Genomic DNA, 21,128 nt, shown 5'->3' with positions numbered 1-21,128 from the left:
GCCTGACCCTACCACGCTAGATGCGAGTGCACCTGGTGTTCCATCGCTCGCTCCTGATCCCTGATTGGTCGGCTTGTCCTCTCCGCCAATCCTCTCCCTCCCAGCCGTCATCGTGTGAGGTGGAGACGCAGCTACCATACGAAGTGGCCTGGATCCGAGACTTGAGATGGCTGAAGGGACGTTTTCAGTACTTGGTCAACTGAAAGGATGAGAGGTCGGACGGGGGGGACCTGGACCAATGCGGCAGACGTGCAGGCCCCTGCTTTGGTGCAAGCCTATCATGCACAATATCCCTTGAGGCCGCGCCCTGAGCGTGAGACCCGGGGGAAGGGCCCTGCGGTGAGGGATAGTGTTGTGACCCAACAAGAGCCATGGAGCTGCAACCAGACTCCGACAGTGAGGGGCCTTATGACTTGGCTCTGGAAGATGTGGAAGACCCTGGACAGAGTTCCGACTCCGAGCAGGGATCAGAGAGGCTGGTTGGCCACCAGGAGGCACCTGAGTCATGGAGCAGTGGTGAAAGCCAAAGGGAGTGTGCTCCTGATGTCATGCATTGGAGCAGTTGGGAGGAGACAAGGGAGGTGGTTCTGGATGCCCAGCAACGGAGAGCTAATAGACATAAAGAACAGCTACGCAGTTACAGGACATAATTGGACCCAGGTGGTTGCAATTAGGCTCCTCTCAAGACTGTATAAAAAGAAATGACTTTGCGCAAACTGTTTGCAGGAATCAACTTATTTACCAGAGCTGGAGAAGCTATCCTGGCCTTGTCTTATCTTGGCAGTCTGGATTGCTGCCAAGGTCTAGTCTGTGCTGGATTGCTGCCAAGGTCTAGTCTGTGCTGGATTGTTGCCAAGGTTTCGTCTGTGCTGGATTGTTGCCAAGGTCTAGTCTCTGTGTTAATAAATCATCGTGCAGTATCCTTGTCTCGGAGTGTTTGGTGTATGAAGGGGGGGGGGGGGTCAGAACATATCTCTATCTTAATATATTTTCTACTTATTTTTTAGCCTTTTTCCTTTCCAAACTCCTTTTTTATTCTTCAGCCATTGGTAAAATAATTCCCAAATCATATAATATTCAGTTTGCTCTTTCTCCTTCTTTGCTAATGTTAATCTGTTCATTTCTGCACATTCTAATATTTTCCTTATCACCTTCTCATCAATAGGGATCTCTACACTTTTCCAATGTTGTGCAAATACAATTCTATCTGCGGTTAATACACGAAGGATTAAATATACATTCTCTTTATTATAAATTTCAGGTAGAATTCCTAGCAGAAATGTTTCTGGCTTCAGTTCAATATGTTGCTGTGTCATCTCTTCCAGCTATATCTTAATTTTTATCCAATATTTCTTTGCCTCTCTACATCTCCACCACATATGATAATAAGATCCAGGTATTTGGTGGCACTTCTAACATTTAGTTGAGTTGTCATTAAACATCTTTGACAACCTCTTCTGTGGTAGATGCTATCTGCATCTCTCATTTGGTGTTTTGTGGGCATGTATACATAGTCCTTGATTTATGACTATAATTGGACAGGGACGTCTGTCACGGCAATGCTAACAGTCACCTGGATTCCACATGCACACCTCCCCCAGAATTGTCCTGGCTCATCTCACCGTTTCTGCAAAGACCGCAATCCTCCCTTCGCAACATCTCATGAAGTGCGCGCAGTCGGCCATCCGCCCCATCCACATTCGTACCCGGAGCACAGCGGGGATGGAGTTGTAATTCATTTTGCTTTGTATATCCTGGGAGGTGGGTGGATGAGAATGAAAGTGTCAGTCCCTTCAACCTTCCTTTTGTTCATTATTAGGATTGCAAATAGCAGTGGGCCTTAGACTTCTATACCGCTTCCCAATGCTTCCCAGCTCTCTCTAACTGGTTTACAGAGCCAGCATGTTGCCCCTCAACAATCTGGGTCCTCATTTTATTCAGGTTGGAAGGATGGAAGGCTGAGTTAACCTTGAGCCGGTCAGGAGCGAACTCCTGGGAGTCGGCAGTGTTAGCTTGCAATACTGCATTCTAACCACTGAGAGGTAGGTAGGAAAGGAAGGAAGGAATAGCAATAGCACTTAGACATATACCGCTTCACAAGCTTTACAGCCCTCTAAGTGGTTTACAGAGTCAGCCTCTTGCCCCCAACAATCTGGATCCTCATTTTACCCACCTCGGCTGGAAGGATGGAAGGCTGAGTCAACCTTGAGCCTGGTGAGATTTGAACTCCTGGCAGTGAACATTAACTTAGCCTGCAATATTGCATTCAAACCACAGAGAGGGAGGGAGGGAAGGAAGGAAGGAAGGAAAATAGCACTAGCAAATGTTGCTCTTGTTACCTTTAGGAAGAGGGTGTGGGTTTTGCCACACAGCCTGCCTTTGGCATAGGGGCCATCTTTGGAGAACATGATGGACTGGGACTTCACCCTGGCATAGGCCACACGTTGGCCGTCCCACAGCATCCAGATCACCACATCTGGGATACAGATTTGAGTCTGGAAAGAGCAGAAGGGAAGAGAGTCAGCCATCACTTCCTGGTCTCGCTGATGTTTTTCTTGATAATCCTGCTGCTTTCTGGAGTGTTAAGAGGAATGATAGAATAACAGAGTTAGAAGCAACCTTGTAGCAGAGGTGGGTTCTTACCAGTTTGGACCGGTTCGGCCGAACTGGTAGTGGTTTGGTGGCCTGGGTCGCTGGAACCGGCAGGGACCCAGGCTTGCCGCGCCCCTGAACCAGTTCTCCTACGGGGCTGCCATCTTGATTTTCGGTTCTGCGCATGCGCAGAACAATTATAATTGAACACATTTACTTTTTTAAAAAGTTTTGACATTTTAACATTTTGCGCATACACAGACCTATTTTTGTGCCAATGCGCATGTGCGTGTAGCGCAATTTTTTTGTGCACACCAAACCGGCAGTAATGCCAGGAGCAACCTGCCCCTACCTTGTAGGGCATCTTCATGAGGGCTATAGCCTTGCATTGTGACTTTACATTAGGATGGGGAGATGCTACTTTTCTCTGTAAAATTTCTCTGTCCTCCAGGTCCTGGTTATCCCACAGGGTCTTTTTCAGGAGGCAATTAGACTTTCTTGTTTTTTTTTTCTTTTGAAGACGTTTTGCTTCACATCTAAGAAGGCTCTTCAGCTCTGACAGAATATTGGGGGATGGAGGGATTGATACTCCTTGCAGACAGCTGGGCATTTGCATCCTTTTAGAGGGTCCTTGAAGCACTTGGAGGTTTATCTGTGTCCTCAGGGTCACCTGCAATTTGAGAATCTCTATAGACTTTTAGCTATACAATTTGGGATGAAGACCCTTTGAATAGTGTGGGAGTAGGAATGGGTTTCCAGAGTGGAAAAAGTTGCCTACTACAGGAACCATTTGCACACTCAGGTGACCCTGAGGACACAGATAAACCTCCATGGCCTCAACCACCCTACAACAGCCAATAGAATACACGTTCTTGCACAAGAACAGGAAGCCCAAGTGCAAGGCCCAAGAAAAGGTATAAAAGCCCCTCACGCTCCACTCCATATGGTCAGCTACCCAGAACTTATGTGCTTCTGCTTCATCAATAAATGGATTCTATTACATACTAACAATCAGTATGGTAGTTTCCACCAAGGTCCTCTGTTCCAGCGGGAACAGAATTCAAATCTGATTGGTTGAGGGTCTGACAGCTCCTATAAAAGGGCTGCTGTCAGACAGAGTCTTTGCTGGATTGTACATAGTTGTCACTTAAGAAAGAGCTGTTTGTTGCTGAAGCCTGAGTCTGCCTCATCCATCCACGCTATCTAACAGATCCTCTTTCCAATCAGCCTCCAGATTCCATTTTGTCTCCAGTGCCTTACTCCCGGCTTGGAACTGGACCTGGATATTTCTTCCAACAATCCACTTGTCAGGGTTCCAAATAGCATCCAAAAGTAAGTCAGAATCCAAGGCAAAGTATTGCTCAAAGTTCCAATTTATTAGGAGAGCCATGTTGGCACATCTGAGAAAACCCAAATCTGAAAGTTTCCCAGTTTTCCCCACCTAGTTGAAAGTTCAAGATCTTGCCCCACACCCATAAGTCCATCCCATGGTCCAATCTCCCACTACCATGCTGGCAGTTCTACCTATCCAGTTCCAGTCAGGTGAAGAGGTGCAGAGACAAAGGATGACCTTGGCTTTCTAGAAAGAATTTTGTTATGGCTACATTGCATCTAACTCCGTACAATCCCCCCTCCCATTTTCCCACAATAGAAAATGCATAGCAGAATAATAGAAAGTGTGGCAGGAATGGAATCCAAAAGAAAAGATGGCTGCAGGCCTGACACCGCTTGTGGAGAGGACACATTGGAGAGAGGCATTTTGGAATGAAGGAACTTTAAGGTAGAAGGCATCTTCATGGGGCAGAGCCCCACATCCTTGACAATCAGCCCCGCACCATCTTCCACCCAGTAGTAGCTGTAACAAGGAGTACCTCAATCGCGATGGAAGCAATCCGATTCAGCCAACCCTCAACTTTTGGGATGAGTTTGTGCAAGGGGGTTTTCCAGTTGGTTTTCTCTGCAGCTTTGCCGATTTGCTGAAGCACCCGAACCCTTAGTTTCCACAGCTGTTTATCGAGGACGGTCACAGCTTTCTGGATTTCCAAGGCTGGCAAAGGTTTCCTGAAAATGGAGCAAGGGGAAGAAGGCTCAGGAAAGATGTGGCTCAGGGGATCGATGTCCTATGGATTCCAACCATAGAACAAGGGAGAAACAGAGAGATAATGCTTTTCCAATTTTGAGACTGTTTAAGAAGATGAGTGGTGTGGTGGCCTAGAAGTAGCACTCTCACCTCACAATCAGGAGGCTGTGAGTTTGATCCTAGGTAGAGGCAGATATTTCTCTCTCAATAAGAATATATCTTTCTGCAACAACTTAGGAAGCTCACACTGTCCAAAGAGCTGCTGATTCTGTTCTACAGAGGAATTATTGAGTCTGTTATCTGCACCTCCATAACTGTCTGGTTAAAACTAAAAACTAGTTTATTGTGAAAATTAACTTGAAACCTTCACACCATCAAGAAGAAATGGATTCTGCAAAACGGATTAAGATAATTTCTCTTATTTTTGTCCCTCTAGTGCAAGGGTGTCAAACTCAAGGCCTGGGGGCTGGATCCAACCTGTGAGGTGCTTAGATCTGGCCCATGGGGCCACCCTGGAAACAGTGACGGACCGACATGTGGAGCCTCTGCTAGCAAAAGCAGAGCTTGGGGGTGGGGTGGGGAAGCACCCTGGGCTCCGTTTTCGCTGGCAGATGGCTAGCAAAACAAATTAAAAGCAAAATGAAACAAAAAGAGAAATGCTTCCCCTTTTGCATTTGAGCATGCAAGAAGGGACAGGAAAGGAGAAAAGGAAAGGCAAAGAAAAAGAAGGGAAGATGAGAGGAGAGCAAGGAAGGAAAAAGAAGGAAAGAGGGGAAGGAAGGAGAAAGGAGAATGAAGAGGGAAGGAAAAAGAAGAAAAGGAATAAAGGAAGGAATGAAGGAAGGAAGAAAGGAAGGAGATTATAATGTGAAGTGAGAAAGGATCTGAGGGAAGTCTTGCCTTAGCACTCGGGCCACCACAAGCGCCCCCAACACGACTGATAGCAAACAGGCCACACCCCCTGGCCATGTCCCTCACCCGCCCGAAGTCAAACACAATCCTGATGTGGCTCTCAATGAAATCAAGTTTGATATCCCTGCTAGCTCTAGTGTCAGGCCTGCAGTCATCTTTTCTTTGGGGTCTTTGGCCTGCCACACTTTCTATTATTCTGCTATGCATTTTCTATTGTGGGAAAATGGGAGGGGAGATTGTATGGAGTCACATACTATGTAGTCACAACAAAATTCTTTCTAGAAAGTCAAGGTCATCCTTTGTCTCTGCACTTCTGCACCTGACCAGAACTGGATGGGTGGAACTGCCAGCATGGCAGTGTGAGATTGGACCATGTGACAGACTTGTGAGTGTGGGGGCAAGATCCTGAACTTTCAACTGGGTGGGGAAAACCTCGAAGCCTTCAGATTCGGATTTTCCCAGATGTGCCAACATGGCTCTCTTAATAAATTGGAACTTTTAGCAATGCCTTGCCTCGGACTCTGATTTACTTTTGGATGCTATTTGGAACCCTGACATCTAGTGTAAGAACAAAATCAGTTTCCTCATGGTTCTGTCCTCCTCAAGAAGCCATATTCCTATCAGAGTATCCCATTGAAAGCTTACTTGCAGTCTTCGACCAAATCTTTCTGCAGCTTCTTCCAAACCACAGCCACTGATGGGTCATGGGGCTGGTGGATGGCTTTAAGAGTATCCAGATTATTTTTCTGTTGCAGGGGAGAAGCACATATCAATCCTTGTCATCCATGTCTCTTTAAGTGAAGTGACCTCGGGGGGCAAAAATGCAGACAATTCCCCAAATATCCGACTGCTTCCAGCTTTTATAGTTAGAAGCAGTTTTATAGTTAGAAGGAGTTTCAGGGAGGTGTCAAAATGGCAGTTACCTCATGGTTGAAGCACAGCACAAGTTTTGAAAAGGGGGAGGCACTGCCATTTTGACTTTTTTTGGTCACTACCCTCTCCTGTGAACATGCCTGGAATCAAAGTAGAATGTTAGAACTTCTCTTAAGTGTCAGGGTTCCGATGGATGCCCTAATTACTGTATTTTTTGGACTGTAAGATGCACCAGAATATAAGACGCACCAAGATTTTGAAGAGGTAAATTTTAAAAAAGTTTTTGCCCTCCCCATCCTACAGGAGCACTCTGTAGGGCTCCCAAACCTTCTGTGCATCAATTTTTGCGAAAAATGGGATGTGTGGGGCAGGGTTTCAGGAGGCCAAAAATGCTGTATTCAGTGTATAAGGCACACCCAGATTTTCACCTTCTTTTTTTTTGGGGGGGGGGAAGGTGCTTCTTATACTCCGAAAAGTACGTTAATCTATGAGCCTCGAGCCAAGTTTCAAAGGAAATCCAGTGATTTATTAGGAGCAACATGTCAGCAGTTCCTGAGTGGAGTTAGCGCTGCCCCGTGTGATTTATGGCCAACCACACCCTGTTTCCTCACCCCTTCCTCCCATGGTGTGTCATAAATCACATTCTCCAACCAGAGTCCTTTCACGGGTTGTAGAAACCCCGCTTCTCCAGCTGGCTGTGGTAACCTGGGATACAATCTGGAGAAATGTATGCGTGGAATGTGCTTCTGGTTGTGGTAGCTCCCCCCTCCTGCCTATGGCAACTCAAGAGAAGGCCAGGAGTGCTTTGCGAGTTAACATTAAGAAGCAGAATGGACCTTGATGGTTCTATGGTCCATCTTGTTACTAATGGGTTAAAAATCATCAATTATAGTCTACTGCTTGGTTTAAGTGAGGCTCAAGTCTTGTTGACCTGTTATGTTAAGTCTTAGAAAGAGAAGGACTAGGGATGACATGATAGCAGTCTTCCAATATTTGAGGGGCTGCCACAAAGAAGGGGGGGTGTCAAACTATTCTCCAAAGCACTTGTGGGTAGAACAAGAAGCAATGGGTGGAAACTAATCAAGGAGAGAAGCAACTTAGAACCTTGGAGAAATTTCCTGACAGGGAGAACAATTAATGAATGGAACAACTTGCTTCCAGAAGTTGTGGACATTTTCAAGAAGAGACTGGACAACCATTTGTCTGGGATGGTATAAGGTCTGCTGTCTGGGCAGGAGGACTAGAGGACCTCCAACATCCCTTCCAACTCTATTATTCTGTATATTTATCTAAGCCCCCAAGTTTGAAGACACCAATATGGAAAGTGCATTCCCCTCTCACCAACAACTTTTCATTGCACCTTGCTTGGGTGAGTTGGGCATAATGACTCCTTCCCTTCCTCTTGAAGCTTACCAGCCTGTCATGAATGAACTGGAGAGTGTTTGTGCAGGCAATGCGGTAGCTAACATCCTCCCAGAACGAGGTGATGGTCACCATGGGTTTAGTGTCATACCACGGTAGGTAATAGTAGAAATTACCTGCAACAGAAACAATCTGGTATTGCATGGAGTTCACAATGCAGCCACTGAAGATCAAATGAGGTCACTGGTCCTTATTTACTACTGGAGTGTCAGGCTAGTCCCAACACGACTCCTTAGGAAAAGAAGATCCTTGACTCCATTTGTAGCAAATGGTAGACATTTACTAAAGGAAAGTGATTACAGCGTAAGCAAGAGCCAGTGCAAGGCCCAGCCTCCCCACCTTAATCAAGGAAGACTCTTGAAACTTAAGATTTCAAAGGAACCTTTTATTAAAAAAGGAGTGATAGCTGGCCAAAGGCAAAGCAGGATCTGGGGTCCTCAAGGCAATACAATAAGAATAAAGGAAACTAAGAGTCCCCTCCCAACAGTCCGATGTGGATTCAGCCAATCCACAGATGTGAAGATGGTTTTGTAACAGATGCTCTGGGAAAGTGATAAGACGACTTTCTCAGGGTCGTTTCCTGAGCGATGCAGCCCATATAGCCCCTCCTCCCCTCGCATTCCCCAAAAGGTGAGAAAATGCCAGGCCTCTAGGCTGCCAGGCTGGAAATTATAAAGCACAAAACTGGAAATGAATTAATATACTCGAAGACGAAACGATAATTAGAAAGGTACTCAAATGTGCAGAGATGGACAAAATGACCATGGAATTAAAAGAAAGAGAAGAATCGGATTTCTATAAAATATGGGATAGAATTTATAAATGGCTAGAAAACAGAAGCCAAAGCACGAAATAGAAGTCTTTGTTTGTGGTTCCCCCTGCTCTAAACTAGTATTGAATAAAAATTAACCAGTTACTAATTACTATCAAACTTAAAATATTGACTACAATGTAAATAAAATGGTGATATGAACAATTAATATTATTAAAAGTGTTAGTACAACTGTTATTACACTATTACAGAAGTTAAAATTAATAGGAAGGCAAGGTAGAGTGGAAAATTACAAAGGCTAAACGTGAATGCCAATAAGGAAGGCTGTGTAATTACTTTATATTGTTATGTTTGTCTTGTTTTTTCCCTTTCCTTTTTTGGTGTTTTTCTTTCTGTTTTTAAAGATAAAAATGTTCAAAAAAAACTATTTAAAAAATAGAAGTTATAAAGTAATTAATTGCATATTACAGGATATATAGGAAAGAAAGATAGTAAAGTGTAAAAGGAAATATAGCCCCCCCTCTTCCCCTGAAGAATGGCAGATTCACAGATCTGACAGCCAGATCTAAATATTCCTGCACAATCCCAGTGTTTTTCCCTTCTCCCGGACCACCCCCCCCCCCCCTTGGTCATGTTGCTAATGTCCATGATATTGCAATTAGGTGTTTTGGTAACAGTTCCACATTTTGCTGCCTTTTTGATGGTTGTTTGTATTCCATTCCCATGCTGGTGTCCCTGGATCGCTCAACCGTCGACTCCCATTGGCACTTTTGATTCTTTTCATCCCACCCTCCCTATATCCCTGTCATTCCACCACCACCACCCCTTTTTATAGCAGGATGCTATCAAAGCAAAGCCGAGCTGAAATGGTATGATGGCATGGAGACTTTGTGTTGTGGCTTGCCAGCGGCGAGCAGAACTGGCAGTAGATTCAGACAGTGAGGAGGTTGGGGAGGAACATGGTCCAGTCCTGGAGTCTGGGGAAGGCTTCGATGAGGGCTCTGCATCAGAGGCAGAGAGGGGCCAAGGCCATCTGGTAGTTATTTGCTGCCTCCGGAGCCTCCGAAGTCTGACATCAGCAAGGCAGAAGAACAGCAGGAGTTTGTTCCCAGTGTGAGCATGTGCAAAGCTGCCAGAAGGCAAGAACAATGAAGAAAACAGGGTCGACTTGGGAGTAAGGCTTGGAGATGACTGTCCCCTCCCGTAAGACATAAAAGAGGAGTGAACGGGATGTGAGCTTTTGCAGGAAGCAATTAGTTCATCTGGTCAGTTCAAGCTTTGAAAAGTTCTGTTGGACTCTGTGCTACATTTGGCCTTGCTCTGCATTTGGCAGTTAGGTCTCTGGCAGCATTCCCAGGGAGATAAGGTGGGTGTTTATCCACATTTCCCTGAAAGACTGTGTCAACTCAAGCAGACATCTGTTGGAATCTTCACAAACTGTTTGTGAAACTTTGTGGACTGTTAATGGCCATAATTTACAGCTGTATAAATAAAAGAGAGGTTTTGGGACTAAGATTGCATGGAGACTTTGCCTAACTTTGATTTCCCTCCAGACAATCTTCCTTCTTTCCTTTCTTACTTACCATCATAGACAGCATGGCAGTACTGAGTAGTGGAAGCAAATGGTTTGCAGGTCTCATCAAATTTGTTCCCATAGTTTCCTAGGCTGACCTCAAACTGGATCGGTTCCGTGATATCAGCCAACATGGTAGCAGAGTAAAATACAACACATAGACCATATCGGAACTGAGGCAAGAAATACTGAGAAGACAAAGAATTGTCACGGGTTATGCAAGAAAGGTATACGTTGGCTCAGATCTTCCTGCAAAATTTTCCATGTCTGACTTCTTACTTACTTGTTTACTTACTTGTTCTTATTTACTAGGTTTATAAGTTTGACTGGATTCCTACTTTCATTCATTCAGCTTAAAGGTAAAGGTTCCCCTCGCACATATGTGCTTGTCGTTCCCAATGCTAGGAGGTGGGGCTCATCTCCATTTCGAGGCCGAAGAGCCAGCACTGTCCGAAGACATCTCCGTGGTCATGTGGCCGGCATAACTAAACATCAAAGGCGCAAGGAACACAGTTGCCTTCCCACCAAAAGTGGTTCCTATATTTCTACTTGCATTTTTATGTGCTTTCGAACTGGTAGGTTGGCAGAAGCTGGGATGAGTAACAGGAGCTTACTCTGTTACACAGCGCTAGGGATTCAAACCACCAAACTGCTGACCTTTCTGATCAACAAGCTCAGTGTCTTAGCTACTGAGCCACCGCATCCCTTCATTCAGTTTAAAGTAGATCAATTGATTAAAGCTCAATTACTAGAAGTTTCCACAATGAAACTCTAGCAATCCAGAGGGGGTAAAATTTCAGGGTTAGGGTTACTTTTAAAACTCTTAAATGCGTTCCATAACTATTAAGCCAATAGCTTAAATAGAATAAGCATATAATTACATTTTTAACAACGAGTAGAACATTTTCACTAAGGAATCAACTGAAAGGGGCATGTTTGTCATTGTGTGGAACTCTAGATTTCTATACTGTGTATACTTCCTTTAGTTCACGTTACGGCTTTTCCTGGTTGGGAATATTTTCTGCAAAATAATTGTAGATCCACTTCATTGCCAGATTACCTGCATCTTTTTAACAGTTTCTCCAGGGATGTCATCAATTTTCTGAACCGGGATTGGTTCCCTGACAGTCTGCAGCTCCAGAAGGACTCTTCCACGATACGTGGTCCCTTCTTCCTGGAGACGTTTGTGGAGAAAGATGGAGAATAGACTCATAAATAGAATAACAGAGTTGGAAGGGACTTTGGAGGTCCCTTCTAGTCCAACCTCCTGCTCAGGCAGGAAACCCTATACCAGTGATGGCAAACCTTTTTTGGCTCGTGTGCCATAACTGGGGGAAGCGCAGGAGGGTCATGTGCGGGCACCCTTAATGCAATGTGCGACCCCCCCCACTGCGCATGCGCACACTACAGGCGTGACGCCCCATTTTTGCATGCTTTTTTTGCCCTCCACAGGCTCCTCCTATAAAGCCTCTGGATCCTGGGGAGGGCAAAAACAGCCTCCCCCCCCGGAAGCTCTTTGGAGGCTTCAGGGACCTTCAGGACGCTTCCTTGAAGCCTACGGAGCAGTCAAAATGAACCTCCGAGCAAACTGGAAGTCACTTCCGGTTTGCTTGGAAGGTTGTTTTGAGCGCTCCGAAGGCTTCAGGGACCTTCAGGACACTTCCCTGAAGCCTCCGTAGCAGTCAAAATGAACCTCTGAGCAACTGGAAGTCTGTTCCCGAACTTCTGGTTTGCCCGTAGGGCTGCTTTTTGCACTCTGGAGGCTTCAGGGAAGCTAATGAAGCCTCCAGAGGGCCTGGGGGGGGGGGAAGGAGGCTCTTTTCGCCCTCCCCAAGCTCCTATAAAGCCTCTGGAGCCTGGGGAGGGCAAAATATGGCTTTAAAAAAGAGTAAACTCAGCTGTCCAGCACACGCATGCGCACTGGCCAGCTGACAGGGCAGTGCCTCGCGTGCCCTGACAAATGGCTCCGTGTGCCACCTGTGGTACGCCTGCCATAGGTTCGCCATCACTGCCCTATACTATTTCAGACAAAGGGTTGCACAATCACTTTCTAAAAATCTTTAGTGTTGGAGCCCCCACAACTTCTGGAGGCTAATTGATCCACTGATATATTGTTATAACTCTCGGGAAATCTACTCCACTCCACCACCCCCACTGCACTCCATTCCATTCCGTTCTGTTCCATTCCTTTCCACTTCATTCCATTCCATTCCTTATTTTATTCCACTCCACTCCACCCACCCCTTTCCATTCCATTAATTCCTTATTCTACTCCACTCCACTGCACTCCACCCACCCCACCCCACTCAATCCCATTTCATTCCATTCCTCATTCTATTCCCCTCCCCTCCCCTCTATTCCTTATTTCTTATTTCTTATTTCTTATTTCTTATTCTACTCCACTCCACTCCACTGCACTCCACCCACCCCACCCCACCCCACTCCACTCCACTCCACTCCACTCCACTCCTTTCCTTTCCTTTCCTTTCCATTCCTTTCCATTCCATTCCATTCCATTCCATTCCATTCCATTCCATTCCATTCCATTCTATTCTATTCTATTCTATTCTATTCTATTCTATTCTATTCTATTCTATTCTGAATAGCCCTAAACTTACAGACAGACAGACAAGACTGATCTCTTTTCAAAAGTCTGGGCCATAATCCCATAAGTCTATTCAGCTTTCCAGCTACTGTGTCTCGCAGGACAAATGAACAGCCCACTTTCCACCTCCCCTCAGAAAACTTTGCTCGGTTAATGGGACAAATTTACTGCCTGAATCGCACGTCTCTCAGGAGTTTCGGCTGGATTCAGAAGCTCCTGTTGGCTTCCGTAGAATGTGAGAAAGCTTGGTCCAAAGGAAGGTAAGAAGCCTGAGGCCTCTTCTGAAAACACAAAGAGGAAAATGAATTTGTACATCGACTGAGGAGTTCTTGTGGCTTATTTCCTGAACAAAGCCTTGGTCCAGTTCCCAATCTGACTGAATTGATCACTTAAGACTTCTTTTAATGCCAGGAAGAAAAGGTGCCAGAAAGGAATGAGAGAGAGGAATAGAGGCTAATACTAGTGTTGGAAGAAATGTCCATCTGGGTTCAGTTCCAAGTGGGGAGAAGGACACTGGAAACAATGGTGGCTGTTTGGAAAGGTGGTTTTCATGGTGGAAAGGATCACATGCCTTGAAGATGTTGGGTGAAGAAAAAAAGGGAGGAGATTGTCAGACCTGCAGCCATTTTCTCCTTGGATCTTTGGCCTGCCACATTTCTATTATTCTACAATGCATTTTCTATTGTGGGAAAATGGGAGGGGGGATTGTATGGAGTGAGATGATATGTAGCCATAACGAAATTCTTTCTAGAAAGCTAAAGTCATCCTTTGTCTCTACATCTCTGCACCTGACCGGAACTGGATGGAACTGCTAGCATGGTAGTGGGAGATTGGACCATGTGATGGACTTGTGGGTGTTGGGGCAAGGTCTTGAACTTTCAACTGGGTAGGGAAAATGGGAAGCTTTCAGATTTGGGTTTTCCCAGATGTACCAACATGGCTCTCTTAATAAATTGGAACTTTGAGCAATACTTTGTCTTGGACTCCGATTTACTTTTGGATGCTATTTGGAATGCCGACATTAACCCAAATCTCCATTAAAATACATCACCAGCTACCCCAAATTTCGGGGTGCTGTCTGGGTCCTGAGCCCCAGCACCGACCTGAACCCAGGCTGAAAATTAGAGGGAGTAGGAAGAAGCAGGTTCTTACTTTTTGTTTCAGCTCCTGCACAAGAGATCTGGGCGAGGCTGAGGAAGGCGGTGCCCAAAACAACACCATCTCCTTCTTCTGCCCTGGGGAAGATGAGGGGTACAATGGAGTCCTCACCTCCAGAAATAGTGGGAGTCTTGACAATATTTCATTTTTAAAATCCCTTGTAGAAATATCCTTTTTGATGGGACAGGAGTTAGATTAGAATCCTTCGGCACTTGCTCTTTAAAAGTAATTCTCTCTCTCTCTCTCTCTCTCTCCCTCCCTCCCTCCCTCCCTCCCTCCCTCCCTCCCTCCCTCCATGTATGTGTGTGTGTATATATATATATATATATATATATATATATATATATATATATATATATATATATATGTTGTATTTGTGCTGATATTTGGTCATACCAGGGGTTGTAACACAAACACACACACACACACACACACACACACACACACACACACACACACACACACACACACACACACACACACACACACACATATATATATATATATATATATATATATATATATATATATATATATATATATATATATATATGCTGGTTCGGGTCTTTCCCCATGTAAGATTGAGATTGTCTTGGCAACGTTTCAGTGAGGTCTCACTCGCCATCTTCAGACTGGGTTTTGGGCTTAAAGTGTGATCGGAACTGCCGTCTTTCTATAAATATTGGTGGGATGTGTGTGGAGTGCTGGCTTTGTTACAGTAAGTGGAATGATTGGTTGTGGGGTTGTATTATGATTGGTAGATTGGTGCTGGCTGTGTGTCCATTGTTGTTTCATGTTGTAATGGCCTGGGTGGTGGGTGGGAACTCACTACTCCCCCTTTCTGTCCTTTGGCTCATTACAGAGGACCATCCAGGCAGAAAACCATATTTCTATTTTTAATGTTGCCTTTGCTATATTTGCGTTGTATTTGTGCTGATAAATAAATAAAGGGAGGGATTCTTCCCTTCTGCTCATTACAGTCTTCTGTAATGAGCCGAAGGACAGAAAGGGGGAATAGTGAGCTCCCTCCCATATTTAGGCATACCAGGGGTTGTAACACAAATACATACCTATTTCCCTGGCTCAGCTGATAAGGAGGAGAGCCTGCCTAATATGTAATACAGCCCAGGTTCTAATCCCAGTAAGGGTATGGCTAGATCAGCAATGGCGAACCTTTTTTGGCTCACGTGCCACAAGGGGGGAGGAGCGCAGGGGGGTCATGTGCGGGTGTGCCGCACCTATAATGCAATGCGCGAACCCCCCATTTTTACATGCTTTTTTCAACCTCCCCAGGCTCCAGAGGCTTTATAGGAGCCTGGGGAGGGCGAAAAGTGTCCCCCGCCCCCCCCGGAGGTCCTGGGGAGGTCGGGGGAGGCTCTTTTCCCCCTCCCCAGGCTCCTATAAAGCGAAAAATGGTTTTTAAAAAGGTGAACTCAGCTGGCCAGCGCGCGCATGCGCACTGGCCAGCTGACAGGGCAGCACCTTGCGTGCCCTGACAAATGGCTCCGCGTGCCACCTGTGGCATGCGTGTCATAGGTTCGCCAACACTGGGCTAGCTGATGAGAGCCAAATAGCTTGAAATAGATCTATACTAGTCTCCCTTTATTTATTTATCAGCACAAATACAACTGAAACATAGCAAAGGCAACATTAAAAATAAAAATATGGTTTTCTGCCTGGATGGTCCTCTGTATTGAGCCGAAGGACAGAAAGGGGGAGTAGTGAGCTCCCTCCCATATTTGGGCATACCAGGGGTTGTAACCCAAATACATATACATATACATATACATATACATATACATATACATATACATATACATATATAGTATGTATGTATATATGTATGTGTGTGTGTGTTTGTGTATTTTCTTTTTAGTCTTCTTGCCTGCTCTTCCCCATGACAAATGTGTGTATATATATAAATTTGTCATGGGGAAGAGCAGGCATGACTTACAATTTAAAACAGAAAAACCATAATGAGTCTGTTTTTTTCTATTCCTGCTGCTTCCAACAAGCTTGTCAAGAAGTAAAACCTTTGCCTAGCTAATTGCCTAAAACACACCCATGGGTTGTGATACATCATGTTTGAGAAATAGTAGGATATGCGTTATCCAAATGCTTCATTTTCTAACTTTGGGGCAAATAGTCAAGATTTGATGTTTACTTTACTTTATTGTCATTGCACATGTTACTGCGAAATTGTATCATGCACATGTAGTATCGCAGTGGGTAAATGACAGAAATTGCTGGTACTCACCCATCCATAATAGTGAGTTTAATGAGATCACAAATAGATGGCAACTGCAGTGAAAATACAAAAGAAAAAGGAAGAAAAGGCTCTCTTGAAACTTATTTGATTCCTGGTGACTGCATCACAGGGGTTTTCTTGAAAGAACATGTTATTAACCATTGTTGAAGGTGGCTGTGTCTATGTTCTCCATGAAGTTAGCTATAGTACTTTAAGGTAAAGGTTCCCCTTGCACATAGGTGCTAGTCGTTCCCAACTCTAGGGAGCGGTGCTCAAAGCCGAAGAGCTAGCGCTGTCCGAACACGTCTCTGTGGTCATGTGGCCGGCATGACTCAATGCCAAAGGCGCACGGAACGCTGTTACCTTTCCACCAAAGGTGGTTCCTATTTTTTTACTTGCATTTTTTACCTGCTTTCGAACTGCTAGGTTGGCAGAAGCTGGGACAAGTAATGGGAGCTCACTTCGTTACACGGCGCTAGGGATTCGAACCACTGAACTGCCAACCTTTCTGATCAACAAACTCCGCATCTTAGCCATGAGCCACTGCATCCCATAGCATCTTATTCAATGGTTAATAACATTTTTGGCACTCCCAACCAGGGAAATATTCATGTATGTGAGAGAATTCCTATATTTTCCCAGGTCCAAAACTCCAGAATGAAAAAATAGAAATGTTGCAAAATTCAGGATAAGTTGGTTTAAGATGTGAATTGATCTGATCTGCAATGGTCATTCATGTTACAGGGTGAGAGGCATTTCCCAGAATTATTCAATAGCTCAAAAGAAGAAGAAGTGAACTTTTAGGCATATTTAAATCTGAAAGGTGTTCTGAGATCTCTGGCCAAAAAATTCCAAGAACCCTGAGGATTTATTCTCAGTGCCGGGTGCCAGGGAATATTGATGTCTTTAAAAGCTATATAACAATTATCCCTACACTTCGGGAATTCTTTGGTCTTTGACCGGACTCCCAAAGATGCTTTTACAAGAGGCAACTGGACTTTCTGGGGTTTTTTGAAGACAAGAATTGAAGAAGCTTCTTAGATAAGAAGCGAACTGTCTTCAAAGAAAAAGTAGAAAGTCCAGTTGCCTCTTGAAAAAGCAACTTTGGGACAACCGTGACCTGGAGGATGGAGAATCTCCATAAACATTGAGCAAAATTAACCTGTGAGCACACAGGAGGCTGAAAGGTTTTCAAAGGTGTATGTAGAGATTCTCAAGTCATCCAGGTCCTGGTTGTCCCAAAGGTGCTTTTTTCAAGAGGCAACTGGACTTTCCGTTTTTCTTGAAGACGTTTCGCTTCTCATCCAAGAAGCTATTACAGCAATATAGCTATATTGATGGGTATCCTCCTGCTTACTGATAAATTTAGCTTGCAGTCAATGACATCCAGCCCTTTCTCAGCTTACCTGCATGGGAAAACAGAGCACCTGGTTCCACACAGGGTTGGTGTCTCCCAAAATGACTTTGGTCCTTAGCTGAACATAATTGAGAAAGAAAGAAAATCAATCACGAGCTGGCAGGAAAAGTCCAGCAGACTGTTCCCCTGACTTCTAAATCTGAGATCAAGGATCACATGGACCAGGTGCATATATTTTGACTCACCTGTGATGACCAAGGATCATCTCCAGGTGACCAAGCATGAAATCTTTGGGAAGGGGAGATGTTTCTTTGGCTAAGCTATCAGTGGGGCACAGATGATAAATATAGATGGGCTAATGTGTTGTGGCCCAACAGCGGCCAGCTGAGCTGTTGGTGGAATATGACAGTGATGAACACTTTGGGACTGCCCTGGAGACTGAGGAAGACTCTGGGAGTTGTTCAGAGTCAGAGCAGGGATTAGAGAGGCCTGTTGGGTCTAAGTCAGGGAGCCATGAGGAAGAACAGAGGGAGGCTGTCCCTGACGTGCATATGCGTAGGGCTGAGAGGAGGAGGGAGCAGCTTTGGAAAAAGGCTCACAGAAGGAAATAGGAACAGGTGGATACTGATTGGCTTCTCCTGGAGAGCTTATAGGTGGGGTGACGGGAGGGGAATTTTGCAGGAAACAACAGTTTACTAATCTAGGCGTAGTGAAAGATTGGGAGAATTTCGTGAGTTCAAGCCTTGTTTTCATAGAGCTAATTTTCTGGGCTCCTAGCCAAGGGGATGCTTATCTCCCTCCTTAATTATGGCAGACAGACAAGTCTGTGTCAGTATATATTAGAGGCTTGGGACAGAACATAATGTGTAAATATATGCAGGCAGAGAGTTAATTGCAATAGTATTTAGACTTATATACCGCTTCACAGTGCTGTACACCCCTCGCTAAGTGGTTTACGGAGTGAACAAGTTGTCCCCCAACAATCTGGGTTCTCATTTTATCCAACTTTGCCCACTGCCAGGAATTCGATCCTGATCGGCTCATGGTTGACTCAGTCTTCCATCCTTCCGAGGTGAATAAAATGAGGTTCCAGATTATTGGGGGCCAGAGGCTGACTCTGTAAACCACTTAGAGAGGGCTGTAAAGCACTGTGGAGCAGTGTGCTGTTGCTATTTTCCTTCCTTCCTTCCTTCCTTCCTTCCTTCCTTCCTTCCTTCCTTCCTTCTTTCCTTCCTTCTCTCTTATTCCCTTTCTGCTGTTGCCACAGTGGTTAGAATGCAATATTGCAGACTAATTCTGCCAATTGCCAGGAGTTTGATCCTGACCGGCTCAAGGTTGACTCAGCCTTCCATCCTTGCAAGGTGGTTAAAATGAGGACCCAGATTGTTGGGGGCAATGGGCTGACTCTGTAAACCACTTAGAGAGGGCTGTAAAGCACTATGAAGCAGAATATAAGTCTAAATCCTATGGCCCTTCCTTCCTTCCTTCTGTCTCTCCCTCTCATTCAGTGATTAGAATGCAGCATTGCAGGCTAACTATGCCCACTGCCAGGAATTCGATCCTGATTCATCTTTCCATCCTTCTAAGGTTGGTAAAAGGAGGACCCAGATTGTTGGGGGCAAGAGGCTGACTCTGTAAACAACCTAGAGAGGCCTGCAAAGCACTGTGAAGCACATAAGGCTACCTCCCATTGCTGTTTGTGACTCTGTGATCTGCAGTGGAGATTTACCGTTGTTGGTGTGTGTGCTTCAAAGCGAGTCGTAGACTTACTACGCCACCTGCTCATAGTGCATAGCTTGTCTCTTAAAAATAACACTTCTGCTAAAAAAAGCAAAACTTGCATTACACCCACCACTCGCCCTGCAAAATTAACTTCCAGAGAAGGGTCCACAGAGATGATGAGAGGATCCACAGGTAAGGTGGTGAAAGGTGTCACTGTGCCATCTTGTACTGCAAAGAAGAACATATAGCAGGCTAATTAAAAAGTAAGGAAGAGGCTTATTTTAAGCTTCCCACTTTATTAAGGTGTGTGGAGGGGAATTATGAGGCTTCCTAACTCTCTTGCAGAGAGCGGCTTGTCTGAAGCAGGAATTAAACTGGGCTGTGATAGAAAATGGAGAGAAGGAAGATGGAAGATGAGGGGGCTATGAAGAGATCCTAGGTGTATTTGAAATAGATTAGGAGAACCTTCATGATTATAATTGTATTTGTACATCCCATAGTTGGTTGAGGCCTTGTTGGCTTGTCCCTGGGATGCTCAAAGCAGCCCCGAGAACATACAAGAGTTCTGGGTGAATCTATTGGCTACAGATTCCCTACCCCATTTAATGAATGGATGCCAGACTAGAGACGAATATCGTCATACAATCATCTCATATAGTTAAATTAGCAGAGTTGACCTCCCACTGCCTTCAAATGCTTTGGAACCGTATTTCAAGATAACAGAACAGAATAGAATAACAGAATTGCAAGGGACCTTGGAGGTCTTCTAGTCCAACCCCCTGTTTAGGCAGGAAACCCTACACCACTTCAGACAAATGGTTAACCAATATCTTCTTTAAAACTTCCAGTGTTGGAGCATTCACAACTTCTGGAGGCAAGCTGTTCCACTGATTAATTGTTCTCACTGTCAGGAAATTTCTCCTTCATTCTAGGTTGCTTCTCTCCTTGATTAGTTACCATCCATTCCTTCTGGTTCTGCCCAGGGGTGGGTTGATGCCGGTTTTACTACTGGTTCACAACCTACGCGCAACGCGCAACCACGCAAATGCACATGTGAAGAAGAATTTACAGTGAACTGCGCATGTGCAGTCACTAAAATACAAAATGGCGGCAGGTCAGTGGCAGCAAGGGAACTGGTTCGTGGGCGTGGAAGGCCTGGGTCGCTGCCAGTTCTGTGATCCAGGCCTGAATTTCACTACAGAACTGGGCCGAACTGGGAGCAACCCACCTCTGGTCTTGCTCTCAAGTGCTTTGGAGAATAGCTTGACTCCCTCATTTTTGGGCAGCCCCTGAGATACTATAACAATGCTATCAGTCTCCCAATGTCCTTCTTTTCATTAAACTAGACATACCCAGTTCCTGCAATCGTTCTTCATATGTTTTAGCCTCCAATCCCTTAATCCTCTTTGTTGCTCTTCTCTGCACTCTTTCTAGAGTCTCCACATCTTTTTTACATTGTGGCAACCAAAACTGAATGCAGGATTCCAAGTGTGGCCTTACCAAGGCATTACAAAGTGGTATAAACACGTCACATGATCTTGATTCTATCCCTCTGTTTATGCAGCCTAGAACTAATTAGAACCAACTAACTAGAACTAACCAACGTCGTTGTATTTATTTTGCACAATGACAATAAAGGCTATATATATTAACTGTGTTGGCTTTTTTGGCAGCTGCAGCACACTGCTGGCTCCTATTTAAATGGTTGTCTACTAGGACTCCAAGATCCCTCTCACAGTTACTACTATTGAGCAAGGTACCATCTATCCTGTACCTGTGAATTTGATTTTCCTTGCCTAAATGTAGAACCTTAC

General features: G+C 44.8%; 1 protein-coding gene across 1 annotated transcript in view; it reads right to left on the bottom strand.

The window, feature by feature from the left end:
• Nucleotides 1-21,128, bottom strand: part of FER1L5 (fer-1 like family member 5) — a gene marked incomplete at both ends in the record, with an annotated part of 116,643 nt that overhangs the window by 73,576 nt on the left and 21,939 nt on the right. The window contains 9 exons of the mRNA XM_081960703.1: nt 1,623-1,754; nt 2,340-2,495; nt 4,464-4,653; nt 6,230-6,330; nt 7,871-7,995; nt 10,235-10,412; nt 11,285-11,398; nt 17,642-17,710; nt 19,445-19,542. Of these exons, the coding sequence (XP_081816829.1) occupies nt 1,623-1,754; nt 2,340-2,495; nt 4,464-4,653; nt 6,230-6,330; nt 7,871-7,995; nt 10,235-10,412; nt 11,285-11,398; nt 17,642-17,710; nt 19,445-19,542 (1,163 nt within the window). The remainder of the gene's footprint in view (nt 1-1,622; nt 1,755-2,339; nt 2,496-4,463; nt 4,654-6,229; nt 6,331-7,870; nt 7,996-10,234; nt 10,413-11,284; nt 11,399-17,641; nt 17,711-19,444; nt 19,543-21,128) is intronic.

Source organism: Natrix helvetica (genome assembly GCF_964273705.1).
Source record: "Natrix helvetica genome assembly, chromosome: 8".
NCBI classification, from domain to species: domain Eukaryota; kingdom Metazoa; phylum Chordata; class Lepidosauria; order Squamata; family Natricidae; genus Natrix; species Natrix helvetica.
Note: the sequence above shows the minus strand (reverse complement) of the source record. Positions and strands in the feature narration are given on the sequence as shown.